Source organism: Oryza glaberrima, chromosome 2, assembly GCF_000147395.1.
Source record: "Oryza glaberrima chromosome 2, OglaRS2, whole genome shotgun sequence".
Lineage (NCBI taxonomy): Eukaryota > Viridiplantae > Streptophyta > Magnoliopsida > Poales > Poaceae > Oryza > Oryza glaberrima.
Genome location: NC_068327.1, coordinates 19010889 through 19030752, shown reverse-complemented (window position 1 = coordinate 19030752; position 19864 = coordinate 19010889). Strand labels below are relative to the sequence as shown.

The 19864-nt window shown below is 43.2% G+C and overlaps 3 protein-coding genes across 5 annotated transcripts; 2 read left to right on the top strand and 1 right to left on the bottom strand.

Moving 5' to 3' along the window:
• The first annotated feature begins 914 nt into the window (after nucleotides 1–914).
• LOC127764376 (heat stress transcription factor A-3) lies at nucleotides 915–4447 on the top strand. Its single transcript, XM_052289254.1, has 2 exons — nucleotides 915–1599; nucleotides 2900–4447. The coding sequence occupies exons 1-2, from the start codon at nucleotides 1222–1224 to the stop codon at nucleotides 4016–4018; spliced, it is 1497 nt and encodes a 498-aa protein (XP_052145214.1). The 5' UTR covers nucleotides 915–1221; the 3' UTR covers nucleotides 4019–4447.
• A 4395-nt stretch (nucleotides 4448–8842) lies between these two features.
• LOC127763183 (uncharacterized protein At4g22758-like) lies at nucleotides 8843–9907 on the top strand. Its single transcript, XM_052287818.1, has 2 exons — nucleotides 8843–9399; nucleotides 9524–9907. Exons 1-2 carry the CDS (start codon nucleotides 9000–9002, stop codon nucleotides 9724–9726), a joined length of 603 nt encoding a protein of 200 aa, XP_052143778.1. The 5' UTR covers nucleotides 8843–8999; the 3' UTR covers nucleotides 9727–9907.
• A 399-nt stretch (nucleotides 9908–10306) lies between these two features.
• Nucleotides 10307–19661, bottom strand: LOC127763182 (DNA repair protein RAD5A). 3 transcript variants are annotated; one of them, XM_052287815.1, is made up of 20 exons: nucleotides 19002–19660; nucleotides 18801–18934; nucleotides 18571–18706; nucleotides 18043–18096; nucleotides 17831–17974; nucleotides 17595–17746; nucleotides 17420–17504; nucleotides 17050–17319; nucleotides 16740–16886; nucleotides 15919–16074; nucleotides 15674–15741; nucleotides 14826–14948; nucleotides 14655–14754; nucleotides 14462–14574; nucleotides 13979–14251; nucleotides 13690–13890; nucleotides 12587–12680; nucleotides 11908–11979; nucleotides 10864–10962; nucleotides 10307–10687 (listed from the first exon to the last, which is right to left on the bottom strand). In XM_052287815.1, exons 1-20 carry the CDS (start codon nucleotides 19551–19553, stop codon nucleotides 10565–10567), a joined length of 3096 nt encoding a protein of 1031 aa, XP_052143775.1. In that variant the 5' UTR covers nucleotides 19554–19660; the 3' UTR covers nucleotides 10307–10564. The 3 variants fall into 3 exon arrangements, with proteins under 3 accessions (XP_052143775.1, XP_052143776.1, XP_052143777.1); XM_052287816.1 differs by having other exon boundaries at nucleotides 17831–17971; nucleotides 19002–19659; XM_052287817.1 differs by lacking the exons at nucleotides 10307–10687; nucleotides 10864–10962; nucleotides 11908–11979; nucleotides 12587–12680 and having other exon boundaries at nucleotides 13750–13890; nucleotides 13983–14251; nucleotides 19002–19661.
• Nucleotides 19662–19864: the final 203 nt, after the last annotated feature.

Sequence of the window (19864 nt, the reverse complement as noted above, 5' to 3'; positions counted from 1 at the left end):
ATCGCCCATTAGGGGGCCCCCGCTTGAGGGGGCCAGTGAGAGACGAATTAAATTTTAAAAAAATACATTTTATTTAATTTTTTCTTAGGAATATTCGGGATGCAAAATTTTTTACAGAAATATACCGTCGGTCTCGCACAACCGTTACGCGAGAATGACGTGGTAATGACGTCGCGGGCGGAATCGCGCGGCGAAAGCGCAAGGGCGCTATCTCGCGCGGCCACGACGCGAGACCGAACGGTCTTGCTCAAGCAATTATCGATACCGGTGCCAGACGGAACGGCCTCGCTCAAGCAATCAGCGATACTGGTGCCATGCCGATTTAATTAGCGGCTAATTATCCTGATTATTGATTTAGTCATGATAATTAATCACTAATTATTATTAGTTAATTAAGTAATTAAGCACTAACCAAATAGAGCTGTTGGACTGTGTCGCTGTTTGATTTGTCAATACCGAACGGTCTCGCTCTTTCGTTCCGCGAGACCGTGCGGTCTCGTGCCTCGCACTTTTACCACGTGATACCACTCGTGACGTCACGCCCATCTTACTTTCACGTAACGGTTGTGTGAGATCGATGGTATATTTCCGTAAAAATAATTTACATCCCAAATATTTATAAGAAAGAAATTAAATAAATAGTATATTTTCAAATTTAATTCAGCGAGAGGCCGCCCGAGAGCAGCGTGCGTGTTTGTCGCCTTCCCGCTAGCGTGGGACACTCGCGCCGCACGCGAGCACGCACGTACGTGACTCGCGCGCTGACGTCATCCGGGCTTCCATCCACCCGGTGCGCGACGCTGGGCCAGCTGGGGCCAGAGCTTACGTGGGCCCCCCCACCCCTCCCCCAAAGCTCGCTGGCCCATCCCCTCCTCTCCACGCGGCCACAGCACCGCCCACCTGAGCCGAGCCCGCTGCAAAATATCCCCCCCGCAATCCATATCCTCTCTTCGCCACCAAGCAAACCCGACGCGGCGCCCGATCTCACCGGATATTTTCGGCCAGCCACCGCCTCCCCTCCCGCGCGTACGCCGCGGCCGCCAAGTGGTGGCCAGCGGCGCCGCGCCCCGGTATCCCAGCCTCCGGGCCCCGCCGAGATCACCTGCCAAAAAGGAGGTCACGCGCGCCTCGCCACGCGGGGCGCCCGTCGCCCTCGCACAGTATGTCGGTTTCGAACCCGAAGCCTATAAATTCCGCGCCACCACCACCTCCTCCTCCACAATGGACCACAACACCGACCCTCCTCCGACCACCATGGTGGACGCCGCGGCGGCGCTGCTGCTGGAGCCCAAGCTGGAGGGGTACGACGACGACGGCGGCGGCGAGCCGCTGCAGCCGGCCCCGTTCGTCTCTCCGCTGGACCAGCTGATGCAGCCGCCGCGGCCGCTGGAGGCGCTGCTGCAGGGGCCGCAGCTGCCGCCCTTCCTGTCCAAGACGTACGACCTGGTGTGCGAGCCGGAGCTGGACGGGGTCATCTCCTGGGGCCACGCCGGCAACAGCTTCGTCGTCTGGGACCCCTCCGCCTTCGCGCGCGACGTGCTACCCCACCACTTCAAGCACAACAACTTCTCCAGCTTCGTCCGGCAGCTCAACACCTATGTGCGTATCAAAATCCCCGCCCCTTCCCCATCTCCCGTTCCATACCAGCGTTCTTGCGATCTGCTCGTGATGGATGTACTCTGTTTTCCATTGTGATACTCTGTTTTGATTACTCATGAGCTGTAGAATGCGGATGAAAATGCTGCTGATTTGCAACTTGTTTTTTTTTCTCTCTCTCGTGTTCTTTTGGGTTTTTTCCCCCTCTTGGTGTTGGAGAGTATCTTGTAAATTGAACATGTATGTGGAGTTTGTACTGCTCTTTTTCTTTTGTGTGCGGAATCTTGAAATGTAACTCGAAAATGGGTAACTGGATTAAGATGATGAGCGAAACAATCCTGAGGAATAGATCCTGTGATGGGCAAGCTTAATCCGTTTGCTGGAATTCGCCGCTCTCGTAATTGAAAGGTAAGCTCCACGATCCACATGTGCATACGCAGTTCTGTTGCAATTCTTGTAGGATCTAGGATTGGTCTGTATAGTAATAGTATTGTACTGCGAAATTTGCTCCTTCTTGCCCTGTCAAATGTTGCAGTGTTCTTTTTTTCCCTTTTCTTTTCGGTGTTGTGCCGCACTATGTGGATATGCCTGTTCTTCCAGCTCCTCTGCCCTCACAGGTTTGGTGTAGTGCAGGTGTAGGATTGTTTTCCGATGTTTGCGCAGTTCCTATCTAAATTTCATTCAGCATTTCTGGCAGTTTGCACAGTTCTGTTGTTGTATTGCACTTCATTTCATATATCATAGAACAGTATGCATTTGGTGCAGTCTTTTTGGCTAACTTATTTCAATCAACACATGATTTGGTTATTTTAGGACAAGGTTTATTTCCTTTCTATTAGTGGGATTAAAAGGGGAAACTGTGTGAGTATGCACAGTTTGGGTCAGTCCTTTCAACTACCTGGTTCAATAGGCATAAATTCTAGACTCATTACTCCCTAGTTTTCAAGTTGGGGACTAAATAGGAGAACAAATGCTACAGTTATTTGGTTGTTCTTTCAGTTGCACTGGCATCTATTCAGCCAGTTTCTTTGTAAGACAGTACAGTCAGGTTAGGAGACTACTAGTTCTTTATAAGTTCAGTTCTTGTTCAGTGATGAGTGCAAAATAATTTGTTGATAGAGTATTAGAGTTTAGGTAGGTCGATGACAGTCAATATCATCACATCATTGCCATTTTGACCGCACCAATTGCAATCCGTGTCGAATGCTTTCATGCTAACTTGTACTGCTCTGCACAATCATGGTAGATCTTCCTATATGCTACCTCTTTTTTCCTGTTATGATTTCCTTCGTGATGTACTCAGGGTTTTCGCAAGGTTCATGCTGATAGATGGGAGTTTGCTCATGAGGATTTCCTACGACATAGCAAACATTTGTTGAAGAAGATTGTCCGGCGCAGGTCCTCACCAACACAACAAAGTGGTCTTCAGCCTGGCTCTTCTGGTGAATCCGGTTTAGACCCTGAACTCAACACACTGAGAAGGGAGAAGAGTGCATTGCTTCAGGAGGTGACCAGGCTGAAGCAAGAGCACCTTCAGACAATTGAACAAATGAGCACGCTGAATCAGAGGCTAGAATCAGCGGAAGATCGGCAGAAACAGATGGTCTCTTTCTTGGCCAAGCTCCTCCAGAACCCAACTTTCCTGAGGCAACTTAAGGTGCACAGACAGCAAAAGGAAATCGACTCCACCAGAGTGAAAAGGAAATTCCTCAAGCATGTACCACATGGCAACATTGACTCAGGTGAGTCCAGCTCACAACACACTGGAGAGAGCAATTTAGATTTCTCCCCTACGTCCCTGGACCTTCCAGCCACGCACAGTGACATCTTAGACCTTCAGAATTTTCTTTTGGAAGATGGGGACCTCAATCTTGCCATGCTGCCAGAGAACATAGGACTTGATGGAATCGAAGCACCAGACGACATCGGGGCGTTGGTTCAGGGATTTGACACACAGGAGGAACTTGAGCTTGGTAGCGGAGTTGAGCTACTGGAAATACCTCCAGCTTCTGGTCCTCGTGGCCAAGATCCCACGATTGGCAGATCCAAGGGAAAGAATGTATTGTCTCCAGGATTGGATGCTACCTCTTCTGAAGCTGATTGCCTCGGATCATTTTCTGACAATATGGGGATGCTTTCTGACTCCATGTTACAAACAGCGGGTAAATTGATGGATGCAGATGATGACGAGCGAATTTGGGGCGTCGATGCTTCGTCGGCTTTACAAAGTTCTTGCAGTGGCACTAGTCAGCAAGCATATGGTAGTCTTGTTAGTGATCCCTATCTGATGGAGATGGCTAATAAGCCTGAAAAATTCTGGGAGCTCGATTTTCAGGCACTGGATGATGGAGATCTGCAGCTGGACAAGTGTGTTATCGATGACCCTGCTCTTCAGCAACAGAGAGGAAATATGAATTCGTAGATCAAACGCAGCTTGGGAGAGTAGGACCTGATGTTTTATCTACCTAAAAACTATAGTTCACTATGAACATTGCTATAGTTATTTGATATTCAGGAGGCTTGTTAACTCCTGAATATGCGCACTATGGCATTAAGAAGTAGCAGTAGCAGCAGTAGTATGGTTATGTTTTTGTTTTCCATTCATTCACCCTGCTGTTTTTGAATGGAAATTGTTGTTGTGTGGTTTTCTCAGAGCCTCAGAGCAGCTGCTCTGGCCATTTTTTTTCTGTTGCCATTACAATTTATCCTCTTCTCTTTTTTTTGTTTGGCTAAATGCCATCAAATGAACAATGGAACTGAACCTTTTTCCCATTCTAAAAAAGAATGGATTGAAGCATCAGGTTTACCCCCCCAATCATCATTTTTTCAGGCTATTATCATTGTCCCCATATTTTTGACAGTGTCATGAAACGAGCAATTATATTGATTTTCTCACATTCTGAAGAGCTTTTGATAAATGTGTTGGTGTTGGTTTGTCTTGCTTTCACTGTGTTGTGGCGCAGTCATATGCAAGACAGACAGTCAATTTGGCAGTGCATGTGGTCCCTGTGCTAGGACTCAATCCTTGCCTCACAAGCAGAACGTGGAATGCATTGTTTCTAGTGGGTACCTGAGGGATTTAGACATTTGTAACACGATTCAATCTCATTCGCCCGCATCTTTCGAATTATGAATGTTGGTAAGGTTCATGCTAGGCTTGTTTGGTTTATCACCGATACAAACTCTGGCGATTGCCAAAAGAATTTGTCAAGAGTGTCCGTTTGGGTTTTTTCAGAAGTGTGGCCCATTTTTACTGTTTTAGACTTTTAGTTGGGTTCCAGAATTTATCAATGCCAACTTTTTAATGGCAATAAACCAAATGATCAGTAGCTCAGTACTAGCGCTAGTGCTACCAATTTTTCAACATGGCAAGTTTAGGCAGAGCAGGTCCTTAGTGTCCTTAGTTTTTCCCTCTGGGTTGTAAGTTGGTGTTGTGACTTGTGTGACAGCTCTATTTACTGAGCCATTGTTCTATTTTGTGTGACCTCGCTTCTTTTCGATACTGGATGCATAGTAGAGCACATGCTTTCAACAATATAAGTACTGCTAAGCTTGAGAGTGGAGCAAGGCTACGCACTCAAACTTTTCTGAACCTCTATGTTGGCCAATAGAACCAAATAATTAGCAATAACCATACTTTTGCTTTGGTTTCTACTTCCTCCGTTTCACAATATAAGTCATTCTAACATTTTCCACATTCATATTGATGTTAATGAATCTAGACATATATATCTATCTATATTCATTAACATCAATATGAATGTGGAAAATGCTAGAATGACTTACGTTGTGAAACGGAGGGAGTAATATCTAATAATCCATCCGTCTCAAATATAACAAACTTTTAGAGTTAAAATTTTAATCAAAATATAACGATATACTTATAAAAGTTGACTCTTACCAATAAACTATCCATACTACCCCTACTATATATTGCCCTAACTAATTCGGACATATATCTCACCAAAAAGACAACTAAGTCTTCTTACCTGTCTTTAATACTCATGCCAAATGCTAAAATTTACTATATTTTAGGACCCAGGCAGTACATGCGAAATCGAATTTGATTTTGATTTGTTAAACCTAATAACCAACCATTATGGATGTGAGTGGAGGGAGGCGTCCTTTTCCTATATATCCTGGATAGATATTCTCTTTGTGTTTGCTGTTCCCAGATCCTGGATAGATAATATCTGTCTTGCTATGTTCAGCTGCAGCTAATGCGCATATTTAGGGCCTATTCACTTTGATGTCATTTTCAACCTTATAAAAGTTTAGTAAAATTGCCAAAAAAATTGGCTACATTTAGTTTGCTGCCAAATTTTGGTAACTATATAAGAAATCCTGCTAAAATTTTAGCAAGTATACCAAAATTTGGTAAGATTTTTTTTTCATCAAAGTGAACAAGCCATTAGTACATGTTTAGAAGGAAGTACTCTCTCTATATATGTTTTAAAATATAGCAACTTAGAACCGAAATTAGGTTGTTATATTTTGGGACGAAAAAATTATTTCACATTGGAGTCCTAACTTTTGAAGTCAAACATTTGTTGCTTCTGATATAACTAAACACGCAAAGCTTTTGTGTGGTGGCAAAGAACCCATGTTGCCACTTGTCAGTGACAAGTGTAAAACCTCACATCTGTATATACTACCAATAACCTAAGAAAATATAAACACCCACGTTAAATCTAGATTTTAACCTAGTTAGCATCACAAGAAAAAAGAAACCTAACAACCGAGCTATGAACCATTGCTCAGATCACTGTTTGGTCTACGATCCTCTATCAATATGAACTAAAGAAATGAAATAGAAGTATACTCTTAGTTGAATGATATGGACCGACTATACTTTGAGAGGCAAACACGTATCCCTAAACTAAACTCTGTTAGGCTCGTTAATACTGAATCATAAAATACCATGTCAGTCTAAATTTTTGGTTAAATGTATTTATGTATCCAATGCTTCCTCCATCTTAAGCCCAAATTTATAAAAGTTGATTTATTTTAGAACAAAGAGAATAGCATTATTGGTTGAATGACTAGCATGTCTCAGGCTCCCAAATCTCAAGACTACCAACCATCAGCTGTATAGACAGGGTAGTAGAATAATATGAAGGTCGAAATATCTCCGAAAGTATGGGAATTCTCATCCCCACAATAGAAAATAATCAATCTATCATTGCATCGACTCTCTGATAGGCACAGCCCTACAGCTAAAGCCACAACTTAAAGTTTACGCATGGCATGTGTTATGGTTACGGAATTTCCTGTTCATCTGTCCTTAGTTCATACTCCAGCAAAACGTGCATGCAGATTCAGAGACTAATGTTGACGCATCGTTTAGCCTGAAAAACATGTTTCAGGCTGATTGGGAGTGGCACAACTGGCAGACAGTACTACCACCTAGTACATCATTTCGAAAATGGACAAGAAAAAATGGAGATAGGTAAGCCTATGGACCGGAGTACTATCTTGCTCCTCTGTTGTTTAGCAGCCGCCATCGTCGTCATAAATAGCCCCGCCCCCCACACAGACACAGGGAGAGCTCCACCGCGTCAGTCACGTACTACTCGCGCGCTGCTGTCGCTTTTCCCCAGCGCGCGGTTGCGCGTGACCAAAATGCCTAACCAAACCAATCAACCCCAACAAACCTTCGGCAACCAACCTGCGAGCTTATCCGGCCCGGCTAATGGCCAAATGAGTCAGGTCAGGTGCTCACGGTCGATCTGTCCGACGAATAGTCGGATATGCCGCGTAACCTCGAGTGGGTGTCAACTATCAAAGATTCTGCTTACGCTTTACGGCATAGTCCTAGTCCCTCCGCGTTCTATATGTTGCAATATTACAAGTTATTTTATTTAGTTTTATCCTAAATCGTTATTACAAGTTCTTTCTTTTTAATTGATTGAGTTCATCTCCGGCGTGCGGCAAGGTGGCGCGGCAGGCGGCGGCGGCGGCGGTAGGCCCACATGGCGCAAGATGCGTGGCCGGTGATGGCGAGACCGACGCGGCGCGAGCGTGAGGACGTGCATAGGAGGCCGGCGAGGGTGGCCATGTGGCGGCACATAGAGGTTGGCCAACGGGGGACGCCAGTACAGCAAGGCCTACGTGCCAACGGAGGTCAGACGGTGGTGGAGCAATGGTGTCTCACTGTGTATTGGCAGGCGACAAGCGGCGGGTGAAAACATAGCCCGGTTTTGGCCAGGCCGGTAATGTTGGTGTTTCCGAGCGTCGCTTCCCCTCTTGAGGACATTGTGTGCTGTCTCATTCCCTCTATCGGGGCTGTCAGGTGAAAACTCGGTCTCGGTTCTCTTTGGGACCTCGACGAACGGCGGCGGCACCGCTTTCGTCGCTTCTTTCCCTGGAGGTATCGTCTAGGCAGTCCTTGCCAAAACCTCCAAAACAATGGGTACAAGCTCGCTCTAGATTAAGTCCTCTTGTGTCGGTGTCCTAATTTATGCAGGTTGGCCATGTTGGATGGTCTAGGTGGAGAGCGGTTCCATTATTCTCTCTCACCATTTCTCCCTCAACTCCAAAGATGCGGATAGAGTGGAGTTTGGTATCGATTGAGTTTTGGGCGATCCCAGCTGTAGTTCCTTTGTTGGTCTAACGACAGTTGGCCACGCTTAGTGGCGGCCAATCCGATGGTAGCTTTCTCCTGGGTTTGTGTATTGATACTGTCGGTGCGTGGGTGGTGGCTATTTTTCTTTGTTTTCCTAGTTACGACCTGTCAGGGTTTTAATCTTGTAACTTTTTTTTTATGCTCTATCAATATGAACTTCACACGGTCCGAAGCGAGTTTGTAATCATGTAGTATTTTTTCCTGTTATATCAATATGAACTTCACATTGTTTGGTGCGAGTCGTTAAAAAAAATGTTTCTCTGTAATGCTGGGTACAAATTGGGGAATCGTGAACACCTCCGAGGAAATCCAAAGGGAGGTCCAATTAACAGCTGGCATACGTGCCGTATCACGGTAAAAATCACGATCATCTCCGGGCTTAATAATCGACGTGTCCGCCCTGGCTACACTAGCACCACAATGGTGATCGATCGTACTAGCGTAGCGTGCTCCACGCGCGCCAATAGACCTCAGTCGCGAGCCGCGATCTCACACGGGTCCTAAACCTTACACTTGTCTCCGTCCGAGGTGGTCGTGCGCGGGCCACCTCACACGTGGCCCCCCGCGCCCCCCCAATAATTGTACACGCGCACCACAAACCGACGGCTTCGCTTCTCTTCCTCCCTTCTTCGCTTCTCCCTCTCCTCGTGCACGCCCAAGTCTCCTCAGAGGCTTTATATAAAGAGCAGCTCGAGTCCGAGATTCTCCCATGCCATGAATCGCAGCTCACTCCTCTGCTTCCTTCCTCGCTGTTTGCTTCTGGTTTGATTGATCGACGATGGAGCACAAGGACAGGCAGCGGCACGCGGCGGCGGCGGTGGCTAAGCCGCGGCAGCGGTCGGCGTCGTTCCACGGGCGCGGCGAGGCGGAGCAGCGACACTCGCTGCTGAAGCAGCGGCCGCGGACGCAGCCCGACCTGCTCGCCGGCCTCAGGGGGCAGAGCTTCCGGCGAGGCGGCGGCGAGGGGCGGGCGCCGGCGGGGCCGAGCAGGGTGCTGCTGACCGTGGCGGTGCGGCAGAGCATGTGGCCGCTGCACGTGATGGCGCGCGCGGAGTGGAGCGTGGCCGACCTGGTCGCCGCCGCCGTGGAGCTCTACATCCGGGAGGGGCGCCGGCCGCTGCTGCCGTCCGCCGACCCCGCCGCCTTCGGACTCCACTTCTCCCAGTTCAGCTTGCAGAGTACGTGACGCGGTGACGCCTCTCCTTCTACTGCTTATAGCTTTAATCACCTTCGTTGAGGCGCCGGCGACGGCGAGAGCTCCTCCCCTGATCGGAAACGGCTGTCGTGTTTTTTTGAGCGTAGGTTTGAGCCCGGAGGAGAAGCTCATGGAGCTCGGCAGCAGGAGCTTCTTCCTCTGCCCCAAGGCCGCCGCCGCCGCCGTGGCTGCCGTCTCGTCGGGCGAAGACGCCGGCGGCTTGTCCGGGGAAGACGAGGCCAACTCTGCCAAGAAGCCCAGCGTGTTGGCTCCATGGCTAGGGTTCCTTCACTTCTGGCCGCTGCTGTAGGTTATAGTACTAGTTAATACTGCCATTTGTGTAGGTCACAGTAAGCTGCATGTATCACCTGTTTTTTTTGGATAATGGTATGCAGCATCTGTGAACTATGGTAATCTTAGTTTCTTTTTTCTACTAAATGTATATATACATTAGTGTTTACTAAGTGAAATTATACTGTTACAGTTTTGGAGATCCGATTTGTTGTGGCTCATAATTGGCATACAAAGTCGAATTGTTCATTTGGATGTAGCTGCAAATTGTACAATGCGAACTTAGATTCTGTATGAGATTGAACATATACTGCCCGCATGCAAAAGTCAGACGCTTCAATCTCCTCTGGGGAATCCAATTCTATTTTTCTACAAAACTGTCAATTCTCAGAAGAGTACTTTTATTGGTCCAGAATAGTTATTGGTCCTAATAAATATCTGATTAACACGTCTTGTAGCCATCTTTTGCATCTAATACTGAAAGCAAGTGGAAGAATGATTGGCACTAGTATATATTATCACCATGGCAATGCACATCGTTTTCCATGTTGCTTTCGGTTATTGTCCCACTCGGTGAAACGTCTGGGACTCTTGGTCGGTTACGTTACGGGTACCATTAATTAAGCCCATGTTGTACATACATATGCAATGAATTACCTCTTCTGTCAGCTCTCAATCTTTCTTCCACGCCACTATTCATACATATTAGTATACACAAGAAAGGTATACAACAACAGCAAAATGCCAGAAGGCGTATGATATCTGAATTTCGAGTTTTTGCAACATTTGGAATTCTTACCCCTCGTTTTACCTTCCTATTCTTGGCTTTCAGTAAACGAATGGCGACTCTTGGTTTGTCAGGAGAAAAGCATCTTCAGTTCTTCTATACGTGCGCTGCGTACTTCCTGATCTGTCAAAGCTCCAGAAATCATTCGCTGCTTACGAGCCTGCACAGCCTCCATTCGTTCCTCGACAGTGCCCTGTGTCATCATAAACCATAATTAAGAAAGTATGGCAATGAAGATTTTGCATTATGTTGACCAGATTCAGTGTGTATTAGTTAAGCTATTTCCATCTTCTCAAGTCCTTGAGCAAATGGCACAGGTTCTGCGAGTTATCAGAAGACTAAATTTAACAAATGGCACCTACAAAGTACCTTGACGATGAATCTTTTGATGGAAACACTCTTTGTTTGACCAATTCGATGGATCCGCATGATAGCTTGTTCTTCAACAGCAGGATTCCACCAAGGATCCTGAAGGAACCATGATTACGATACTCAAATGATGCTAAGAATATGCTAACACGGCAAAAAATTAGTAGATCACTATAGCACAAGAAATGTATAATGTTTTAGTCGGTAGACCACTATAGGCTGTTATGAGCCCATAGGATTTTTCACCAACGGATCTCAGCAAAAGTTTTACCTTATGCTAGCCTTATAAGCATACACTGTAACATTAGAATAAAGACATATGTATGGACCATTTCAACGTTGGATACTATGAGCCACTTTTGTAGAAAAATCATTCTTTTGAAAAGTAAAATAGTATCGTATAGTTGCCGTTACATCACAAACTTTACGACATTATCTGGTGTAGGATATATGTAGTTCTCCTGTGTATTCTTGCTAATCAATTTTGAGCATTTCAAAAAATTCAAAATACTGTTATATTGCAGATGAAACAAAAATGATTGGTTGCAATTATTTTCATTTCCTACTAGCTGTTTGTCTGATGAGTTTCTATGCTTTCTAATTGATTTTATGTGAATATGTTCCAGTGATTTTTTTTTTTTGTAATTCTAAATTAAGTGATCAGTTAGGATTGATAAAAGGGTTAGACTGTTTTCATAAACTCATAATTGTGAACTATAGAGAAAGAAAAAGTGTTTTATTAGTATGGTTTTATACTAAATTCTTAATCTAGATAAACCAGATTTTAGGTGGTTAAGCTGTAAAACTAGTAAACAAATCTAGTTCTACTTATACTCGAGATTCAAAATCTCATAAGGTTGCTTTCAATCAGGATAGTGAACCTCGTTAACAATAAATATGAATAGTGAAGATTAGAGTAGGAAGACCAAAATTCTAATCTCATAAAAAAGGAAGTTATAGAGCTCCAGTATACACAACTATATGTTTTAATGCCGAAATGTTTTCATTCAGAAACTATGCACAGAGAACTTGATGGTAACATACCATGACAAATGCATTAGATGCAGCAGTTAGGTTTATTCCAACACCACCAGCTTTCAGGGACATAAGCAGAACCTGCATAAGTCAATTGCTATGAATATACTTCCATATCTCTACTATTATAAAAATTGAAGATGTTTTTGCTGGTATTTTGGTACGTCATCCGTGTATGAGTCAGTTTTTAAGTTCGTTTGCTTTTGGAAATATATATCCGTATTTGAGTCAGTTTTTAAGTTCGTTCGTTTCGCTACAATTATAAAAATTGAAGATGTTTTTGTCGGTACTTTGGTACGTCATCCGTGTATGAGTCGTTTTTAAGTTCGTTCGCTTTTGGAAATACAAATCCGTATTTGAGTCGGTTTTTAAGTTTGTTTGCTTTTGGAAATACAAAAGGAATTGTATAGGAAATCTCTTTAAAAACTCGCATGCTAACTTGTGACGATCAGATTCCTAATTGCAGCTCATGATTTTCTAACAAAATATATATCCAAGCGAATTTAACAGTGAATTTCATCTCAAATAAAACATATAACAATAATAAGATTAAAATAGCCTTCACACGCACGGGCATTTTTTCTAGTTTAACGAAAATATTAGATACTTCTGTTTATAGCGCCACATGCCCACATCTACCAAGAAGAGTTAAAGTGAAGCCAATAGATATAATAAAAGAAGAGCATACCAAAATGCTTTTGTCCTCAGAAAACTCCTTGATTACTTTCTCTCTCTGCTGAAGATTCAAGGTTCCATCCAGTCTAGCAAATGAGAAATTATGTCTGCCATGCAAAAACCCAAAGACTAATTGGTACCAAAAAAAAAATCAAAGGTAGACCCGGTTGCTACAATGAAAACATAAAAGATCCATATAGAACTGGACTCAAAATAACAGTAGAGTTCCTCCAAAGAGCCATGATCAAATACTTCAAGTATGTCACAAAGGAGCATTTGATAAACGGTTAATAGACTGTTGACAGTGTGATAACATGCTCATGAATTGCTGCTATGTTAAAATACGTAACAAAACTATGATACCCAGATGGGCCAATCTGGGTACAGATATGCAATGTGGCAATACACCATTCCCCAAAACACCAATATGGTACCTGATACTGATACACGAATTTTCATAGTATCCATGATTTGGAACAACAAAATTTTCTGTTTCCCTTTTAGATAATATTATAATTAATTCAACTAGTCATCAACCTGTAGTACAGTATAAAGAGATCTAAACTAAATTTTATATTTAGTGAAAAGGACTCAACAACTTCTTGCTTGCAACAATCAACCGAATATGAATCCATACTGGAGTCAAGTCCTATACGTGTTGCAAAAAACTTATTTGTTTGTCATCACTGCATGTATTATATTATAGCAAATCTTAGCCGTAGATGTAATAAATGGGTGCTTCTAGCTTTTCTGATTAATGGGAATTTCTAGCTTTGTGGGGGCCCAATTAGTATAGAGAAAGAGGCCAAAAGAGTTGTCATCCAACCATTTAAGGAAAAATAAGGGCTTGATACAGGATCAACAGGTTAGAACGATCCAGACAAGTCACATGTCCGAAAGAGTTTGAAATAAAGAATATGAAAACTATCACGCACAGAGATTCCAGCAGTAAGGAAAAAGAGAAACATGATGCACAAATGCTGGCCTATAAAGTCTGGTTATCTTAGCAAGTAAATAAACATGATGCACAAATGCTGGCCTATAAAGTCTGGTTATCTTAGCAAGTAAATAATAGCCTCATGACAGATCTCTGAAATCTAATACTCTAGTTTTTACCTGGAAAGTGGAATTTGTAAGAGATCCAGAAATGCAGTCCACTGGCTAAAAATGATGCTCTTTGCACCAGAAGTGCGAAGAACTTCTAGCTCCTGTAGAAGGAAAGAAATCTTGGAAGACTCAACCCAGTTCTTCTCGACATCAATTTGAAAACGATTGTCAGTTGGAGCAGTAATAAGATCCTGCTTGCTCATAGACTTTCTGTAGCAGTGGAATCAAAAGATAAAGATCAGAATATACCAAGTAAACAAAATTCAGAGATAAATAAGGAACAGTGAGCATAATCTACCTACAGACAGGACAAAGGCCTGCTGATGCACTCCGCCAACTAGACAAGAGACATTCTCGGCATAAACGGTGAGCACAGGGAGTCAATACAGCATCCTCAAAGGCTTCCAGGCATATGGGACACTCCCCTTCACCTTTCTGCAGTTCCTGGACAACTTCCTCAATGTAAGCTCTGGAGGGAAGAGAAGAGTCACCATTCACAGCACCATTACCACCATGCAAGAAACGCTTTGCAAGTTTGTTTAGGTCAGCAAACTCCTGTGTATCTCCACGACTGCCAACATTGAAGCTCTCATCAGAAAATAACCAATGGCAACAAATAGATAATGTAGATAGCAACTTCTAGATGAAGTTATTGCCTGCATGTAGGATCAAATGGACCCAAAATTTTCAGAACCTATTACTCTGGAGAGCACAAATGCATTTATCTTTGTTTGGTGAAAAATCTGGTTAAACAGGCTAATTGTGACTTCTGAAAACTAACCTAAGAACAAGAAATGGGTGGTCACAACACTGCCGAAGGCGCAAAAGCAACTCCAAAATTGAAGCATAATTGTGCAAGACCCTTCCTTGTTCCACGAATTGATCAAATTTCACCTATCAAAGCAGAACAAGACTATCAATTTGTCTCTCAGAAATCCAAACGAGTAGAACTTCTTTGGTTGAAGATGCATTACCTTAGATCGTCGAAACAGAGCATCATAGAAATCCTTCTCAGTCTCTGACAAATCACAGTATTTGACTTCGATATTTGCTGGGGGTAAAATAAGGATTGGTCTGCAAAAAAACAGAAGTGTAAATTACAGAGCTAAGGAATTGAAATATTTCATAGACAAGGTCGAACATGCCTTCCTTCCTTGTCTGTGCTGTTTTTATTCCTTCTCAACATTATTGGCTTCAAAATGGACTGTACTAGCTTTAAACCTCTTTCATCGCCTTCTTCATATGGTTTTTGCACAAGTTTATGCCACCTGAATAGCATAACGATAATAAAATTCGTGTATATGGGACAATAGTAAATTTGAAATTTATTGCAAGGTACTCCCTCCGGTTCCATAATTCTTGACGTTTTGGAAAAGGTTGAGGTCAAACTTTTGTAACTTTGATGATCAATAACTTTAAAAATATTAAGTTTGAAGGAACTAGAACAACATATATAGACATGCATTTATTTATTGTATATATTATAATAGGAAAACAAAGTCAAAGACATTTTGGAGACCGTGTCATTGTCCAAAACGTCAAGAATTATGGAACCGGAGGGAGTAAGGGCTAACAGAATATACAAAAACTCTACAACATCACGAGCATACTTCGTTTGCGCAAAACAGCAGATTCAGGTCAGCAAAACAAAATGAAGTGCATAGCCAAGTTAATAAATGGAAGAAAGGAGAACAGTGGTCATGCACCTTGGAAGTTGGAACTATCACGGCAACACTCTAGGGTAAACCCAAAAAAAGTTCTCAAACAGAAAAGGTGGAACTACTACTATAAGAAAACAATCGACAAGACAACATAAAACATATGCACTAAAATAGAGAATCTGAACAGTAAATTACGTCAAAAGTTTCAATTTTGCATCCTACAACAGTACAATTGATTTCTATGACTACATGCATCTAAGTTTCACAAGGTCTACACAAATTTGACAAAAGAACAAAACTAGTCAATGAAGGTAAACAAATGATCCACTTACAAAGACCAGTTCCTCCACGGTTCAACCCTCAAAAACCGGAAAAGGCTGTATATATCCTCCAAGTTGTTCTGCCATCAGAGTAAAACTCGTAAAAAACATTGAATGCATAAGCACCTAAGAGGCTGATAGATGCAGGAAAACTAGGAGTGCACATTCTATTTATCTGCTGCAACATTCTTATGAAAACTAGGGTTAAATAGGATTGGTTCAATTATATGGACAGTCAAATCTACTCCTGTATTCACCTGAATAGGTGTACCAGTAAGACACCAACGCCGATCAGCCGTAAGAGCAGCAGCAGCGAGGGATATTAAACTTTTGGGAGATTTTATCATGTGTGCTTCATCCAGCACAACTCTAAACCAATGTATAGAGTACAGACCCCCACTTTCTGTTGAATTCTGCAAGAAAGCACGCAGACTTCAGTCAAGAATCAGATCGCATAATCAAACAAAGTATAAAATAGCAGTAGTGACCAAAACAGTTTTCATCATTTGTATATAAAAATCCTCATCCCTAAACCAAATTGTAAGAAAGCCAAACTTCTAAACCAACAGATTATATAGGCACAAGTGCACAACATAACCAAACAAATATTTACCCTTGGCAGAAAATGTGAATGAAGGAAGAACACAAGCAAAGTGATGATGTGCTATCTGTATTCCATTGAACTCTCTCTTTAGTCTTTACAAATAACCCAAGTAAATACCCCCTTGGATCATAAATATTTGATGCTTAGGGCAAGATTCGGTCAAATTTTTACAATTGCAACCATCAATATTTTCTAAAATGCTTAGTTTAAAAACAAAATAAATGACAGATTTTATAAACTTATTCTAATATAAAATTGATGGTAAGAATTTGAAAAGTTTGACCAAATTTTGTCCTAAATTATGAACAGAGGGTGTAGTAGCATATGCCAAAGCCTAACAATGGGTCAAGTGGTATACAAACAAGTCAGCCACATGTGCTGGTGCCAATGAAAAAGACTTCAGCAAATGCTTCAGCATACTAATAATATATTGAAGACAGGTGTGACTGTGTTCTATAAAATCTTAGATGTTACCTCGTTTGAAAATTCCGATGACAGAACACCATATGTAGTCAGGACAATATCACTCTGACCAATAAGGTTTGCTTCTTTTGGTCTGTTTTGCCCATAATGAACATATATACTTACAGAACCTGGTGTAGCATGAGCTTCAATTTCTGCCTGTTTGGGAAAAAATAAAAATTTGAGAATTTAAGACAATAGTTCTAACAACACATTTAGGAACAAGTCCAGCTTACATTTCCAATTATTTCTACAAGTACTAAACGTGCATAAAAATAGCTCAATAGACAAAGTTGAAATGGTGACAGTGCCAGATTCATACCTTCCACTGACCAAGTAGTGTCATTGGGCAGACAATTAGATTGCCGCCTGCAATAAGCGGGGTTTTAGGTTTCCTAAGCTTACTAAAAGAGAAAGGGATAGCTAGCTTCTTCACATCATCATGAGGCTGAATTGGCAATTCACCCAGTCCACTAGCTTCTTCACATATGTGAGTAGAATGCTGAGTAGTGATGCATCCTTTGCTAGAGTCGGCAAGAAGAAGAGCTATTGTCATAATAGTCTTCCCCAGTCCCATTGCATCTGCCAGAATCTTATAATTTATTGTTCAGTTAATAAAATGGATATGCTAAAACCAGAAATTATAATTATCGAAAGAAAGGAAGGATGTATAATATTGAGAAGATCCTTACCCCTCCTCTTGCAAGTTGCAGTGTACTAGGAAATTCAGTGGTGGCATCGCCTGAAAATACATTCAAGTATAAAACAAGCTCCCTCCTGAAATGAATGCAGTATAAACGTCCTAATGTTAATTTCAAAAAATCATTGTAATAGAGAAACGGCTCAAACAATATAACCAAGCCATACTTGTCCTCGAGTTTATATGCCTCCCAACAAGGGTGCAGCGTTGTAGCTGCATCCTGAGAAGAACTGCCTTTCTCAAGCTGCATCATCCAATAAAGTGCCTGCTTCTGATAAGGGCGTAAATCACACTGCAGAGCATCAGGGGGGTCCCTTTCCTACAAAATATAAATTAGCACACTGCTGAAGTCATACAATAAGCTTGTCTCTGAAACTTTCAACAAACAGATAAGTTCAATTACCTCCAAAGCAGAACTGTCTGAGATTCCAATTATATCATCCAATTCTGAATCTGAAACAATTCTTTCAGCATGATCATCTTCGTTTCCATCAGACGATAATCTCAACTTCTCAGTAGTCAACTTTGTGGCAGGTGCACTGCTCTGCTGAGGCAGATGTGAGGCCAACCTTTATGACAGTACCTAGCATTGCTTATGAAACAGTAATAGTTTACCTTTGTTTCAAGCGGACGCTTTCTGGAATAGAGATCTTCTGGAGTAAATGCTGCCTGGTTTTGATTAGAACAAAAAAGAGAAGATCTTAACAATTAAATATGCTGTATTTTTTTTTTTTTTTGCAAAAGAGCAAGCAGGCTTAAAAAGAAACAACCATATGGTTTTCTACGTTACCTATTTATACATATATCAGTGCTGAGCAGAATAGTACCCTTTTTCATACTTTTCAATTTTTTTACAATGTTTATCAGTGATAATTTTATCCATTCCAAGAGTGTAATTATAGCGGTGAACTTTGTGAAGCATCAAGAAGCAACTTGGCATCAATTTGATCGAATGATAGACAGTTGACACTCAACTTCGAGCCAAAGATGACTAAAACTTACTGAGTGGGGTTCTACACCCATGCGTACCATGATCTAAAGCAGTCTCAATTCTTCTAACAAGAAACTTTGGCAGCACTTTTTTTTATATATTTTGCTAGATAACACAATGAACAAGAGACACATAAGCCAAACAACACTCACCTTCTTAAAGGGCGAAAGACCAGTTAACTTGAAAAGTGCAGGCAGCGGATGAAACGTGGAATCCTCGGTAGCAGCCCGAGCAGCCTTGGGTGTCGATTGCTTTTGGCCATGAAACATTGAGCTGTTGATGTAGACACTACAGAGCACACAGCCACAATCACAATAACATAGATGGAACAGCAGAACTGCATATGGATTATAGTAATTTTAAGACGCAATTCTTCAGATACCTTACGGACAAGAGGACAGTGTCCATGATGCTAAGTACTTCGGGAGCGGATTTGCATACGCCATCGATTTTTATCTTCCCCTCCTTGAGAAGGGGGAGCAGGCACCTCGCCCATTCATTGGGGATTCGACCGACCTAAACAACAACAAAAATCGTGAGACCACGGTGATTCGCGAAAGCGGGAGTGATGAATCGAATGTACCTCCCCATGGCGCGGGGTGGAGAAGCGCATGATCTCGGAGGAGCAGGAAACGAGGGCGGGGCGGCCGGAACGGCTCTTGCCCCCGGCGGCGGCGGCGACCGGGGAGTTGGGGAACGAGAAAGTGACGGCATCCCCGGAGGCAACGCGCCGGCCCTTGCACGTGGACAGCCCCGCCATCTCCACGCTCCCCACCAACCACCAATGTTCGCCGCCGCCGCCGCCACCATTGGTGGATTCGGGCGCGACACTGGGCCTAGGTTTCTCTGCCGCCGCCGCCGCCGCCGGATTCGAACGGGCAGGGGTTTTGGTTGGCGGGGTCGATTCGGGGTGTGGTTTGGTGGGTTTACCCGCCGGAGGCGATGGCGACGGCGACGGTGACGGCGGCGGCGGCGGTGGCGGCCCGTGGGTGAAGTCGAGGAGGATGTTGATGGCCCTGGTGGGGTCGTCGCCGGCCATGTGGAGCGCGCGGATGATGTCCATCTCCGGCGTCCCATCGCCGAGCACCGCGCGCACCGTCGCCACCTGCTCCTCCCTTCCCCTCTCCTTCCCCATCTTCCGGCGACGCTGCTCGCCGTGAGATTTTTCTCTCCTCTTCTCTTTTTTTTTTTTTTTCCTCTCAAACCCTCCCGCTTCGGCTTCGCGCCACCGCCTATAGCTTTCGCGGGAAGCTTGCCCTTTTGGGGTCCAACGCGATGGGAGTTGCCCAGGTTGTGCTGAGATGGATCTACTTTCTTTTTCATGAATTCAGATACGCGATTTTAAACCCAAAAAAATGAGCATAAGTTTACGGATTGTTTGCTAATTCCAATGATATTTTCCTTTTGCTCTCATTAGCCCATATTTTCAGGTGTGTCTGTGATTAG

What these genes read in the sequence shown, in the direction of transcription:
- LOC127764376 (XM_052289254.1), top strand. Translation starts at nt 1,222, where the DNA reads ATGGACCACAACACCGACCCTCCTCCGACCACCATGGTGGACGCCGCG. An exon ending in TCCGGCAGCTCAACACCTAT is followed by an intron (nt 1,600 to 2,899) that starts GTGCGTATCAAA and finishes TGATGTACTCAG; the next exon opens with GGTTTTCGCAAGGTTCATGC.
- LOC127763182 (XM_052287815.1), bottom strand. Translation starts at nt 19,553, where the DNA reads ATGGGGAAGGAGAGGGGAAGGGAGGAGCAGGTGGCGACGGTGCGCGCG. An exon ending in TGCAACTTGCAAGAGGAGGG is followed by an intron (nt 17,320 to 17,419) that starts GTAAGGATCTTC and finishes ATAAATTATAAG; the next exon opens with ATTCTGGCAGATGCAATGGG. An exon ending in CACCCATTTCTTGTTCTTAG is followed by an intron (nt 14,252 to 14,461) that starts GTTAGTTTTCAG and finishes CAATGTTGGCAG; the next exon opens with TCGTGGAGATACACAGGAGT.
- LOC127763183 (XM_052287818.1), top strand. Translation starts at nt 9,000, where the DNA reads ATGGAGCACAAGGACAGGCAGCGGCACGCGGCGGCGGCGGTGGCTAAG. An exon ending in CTCCCAGTTCAGCTTGCAGA is followed by an intron (nt 9,400 to 9,523) that starts GTACGTGACGCG and finishes TTTTGAGCGTAG; the next exon opens with GTTTGAGCCCGGAGGAGAAG.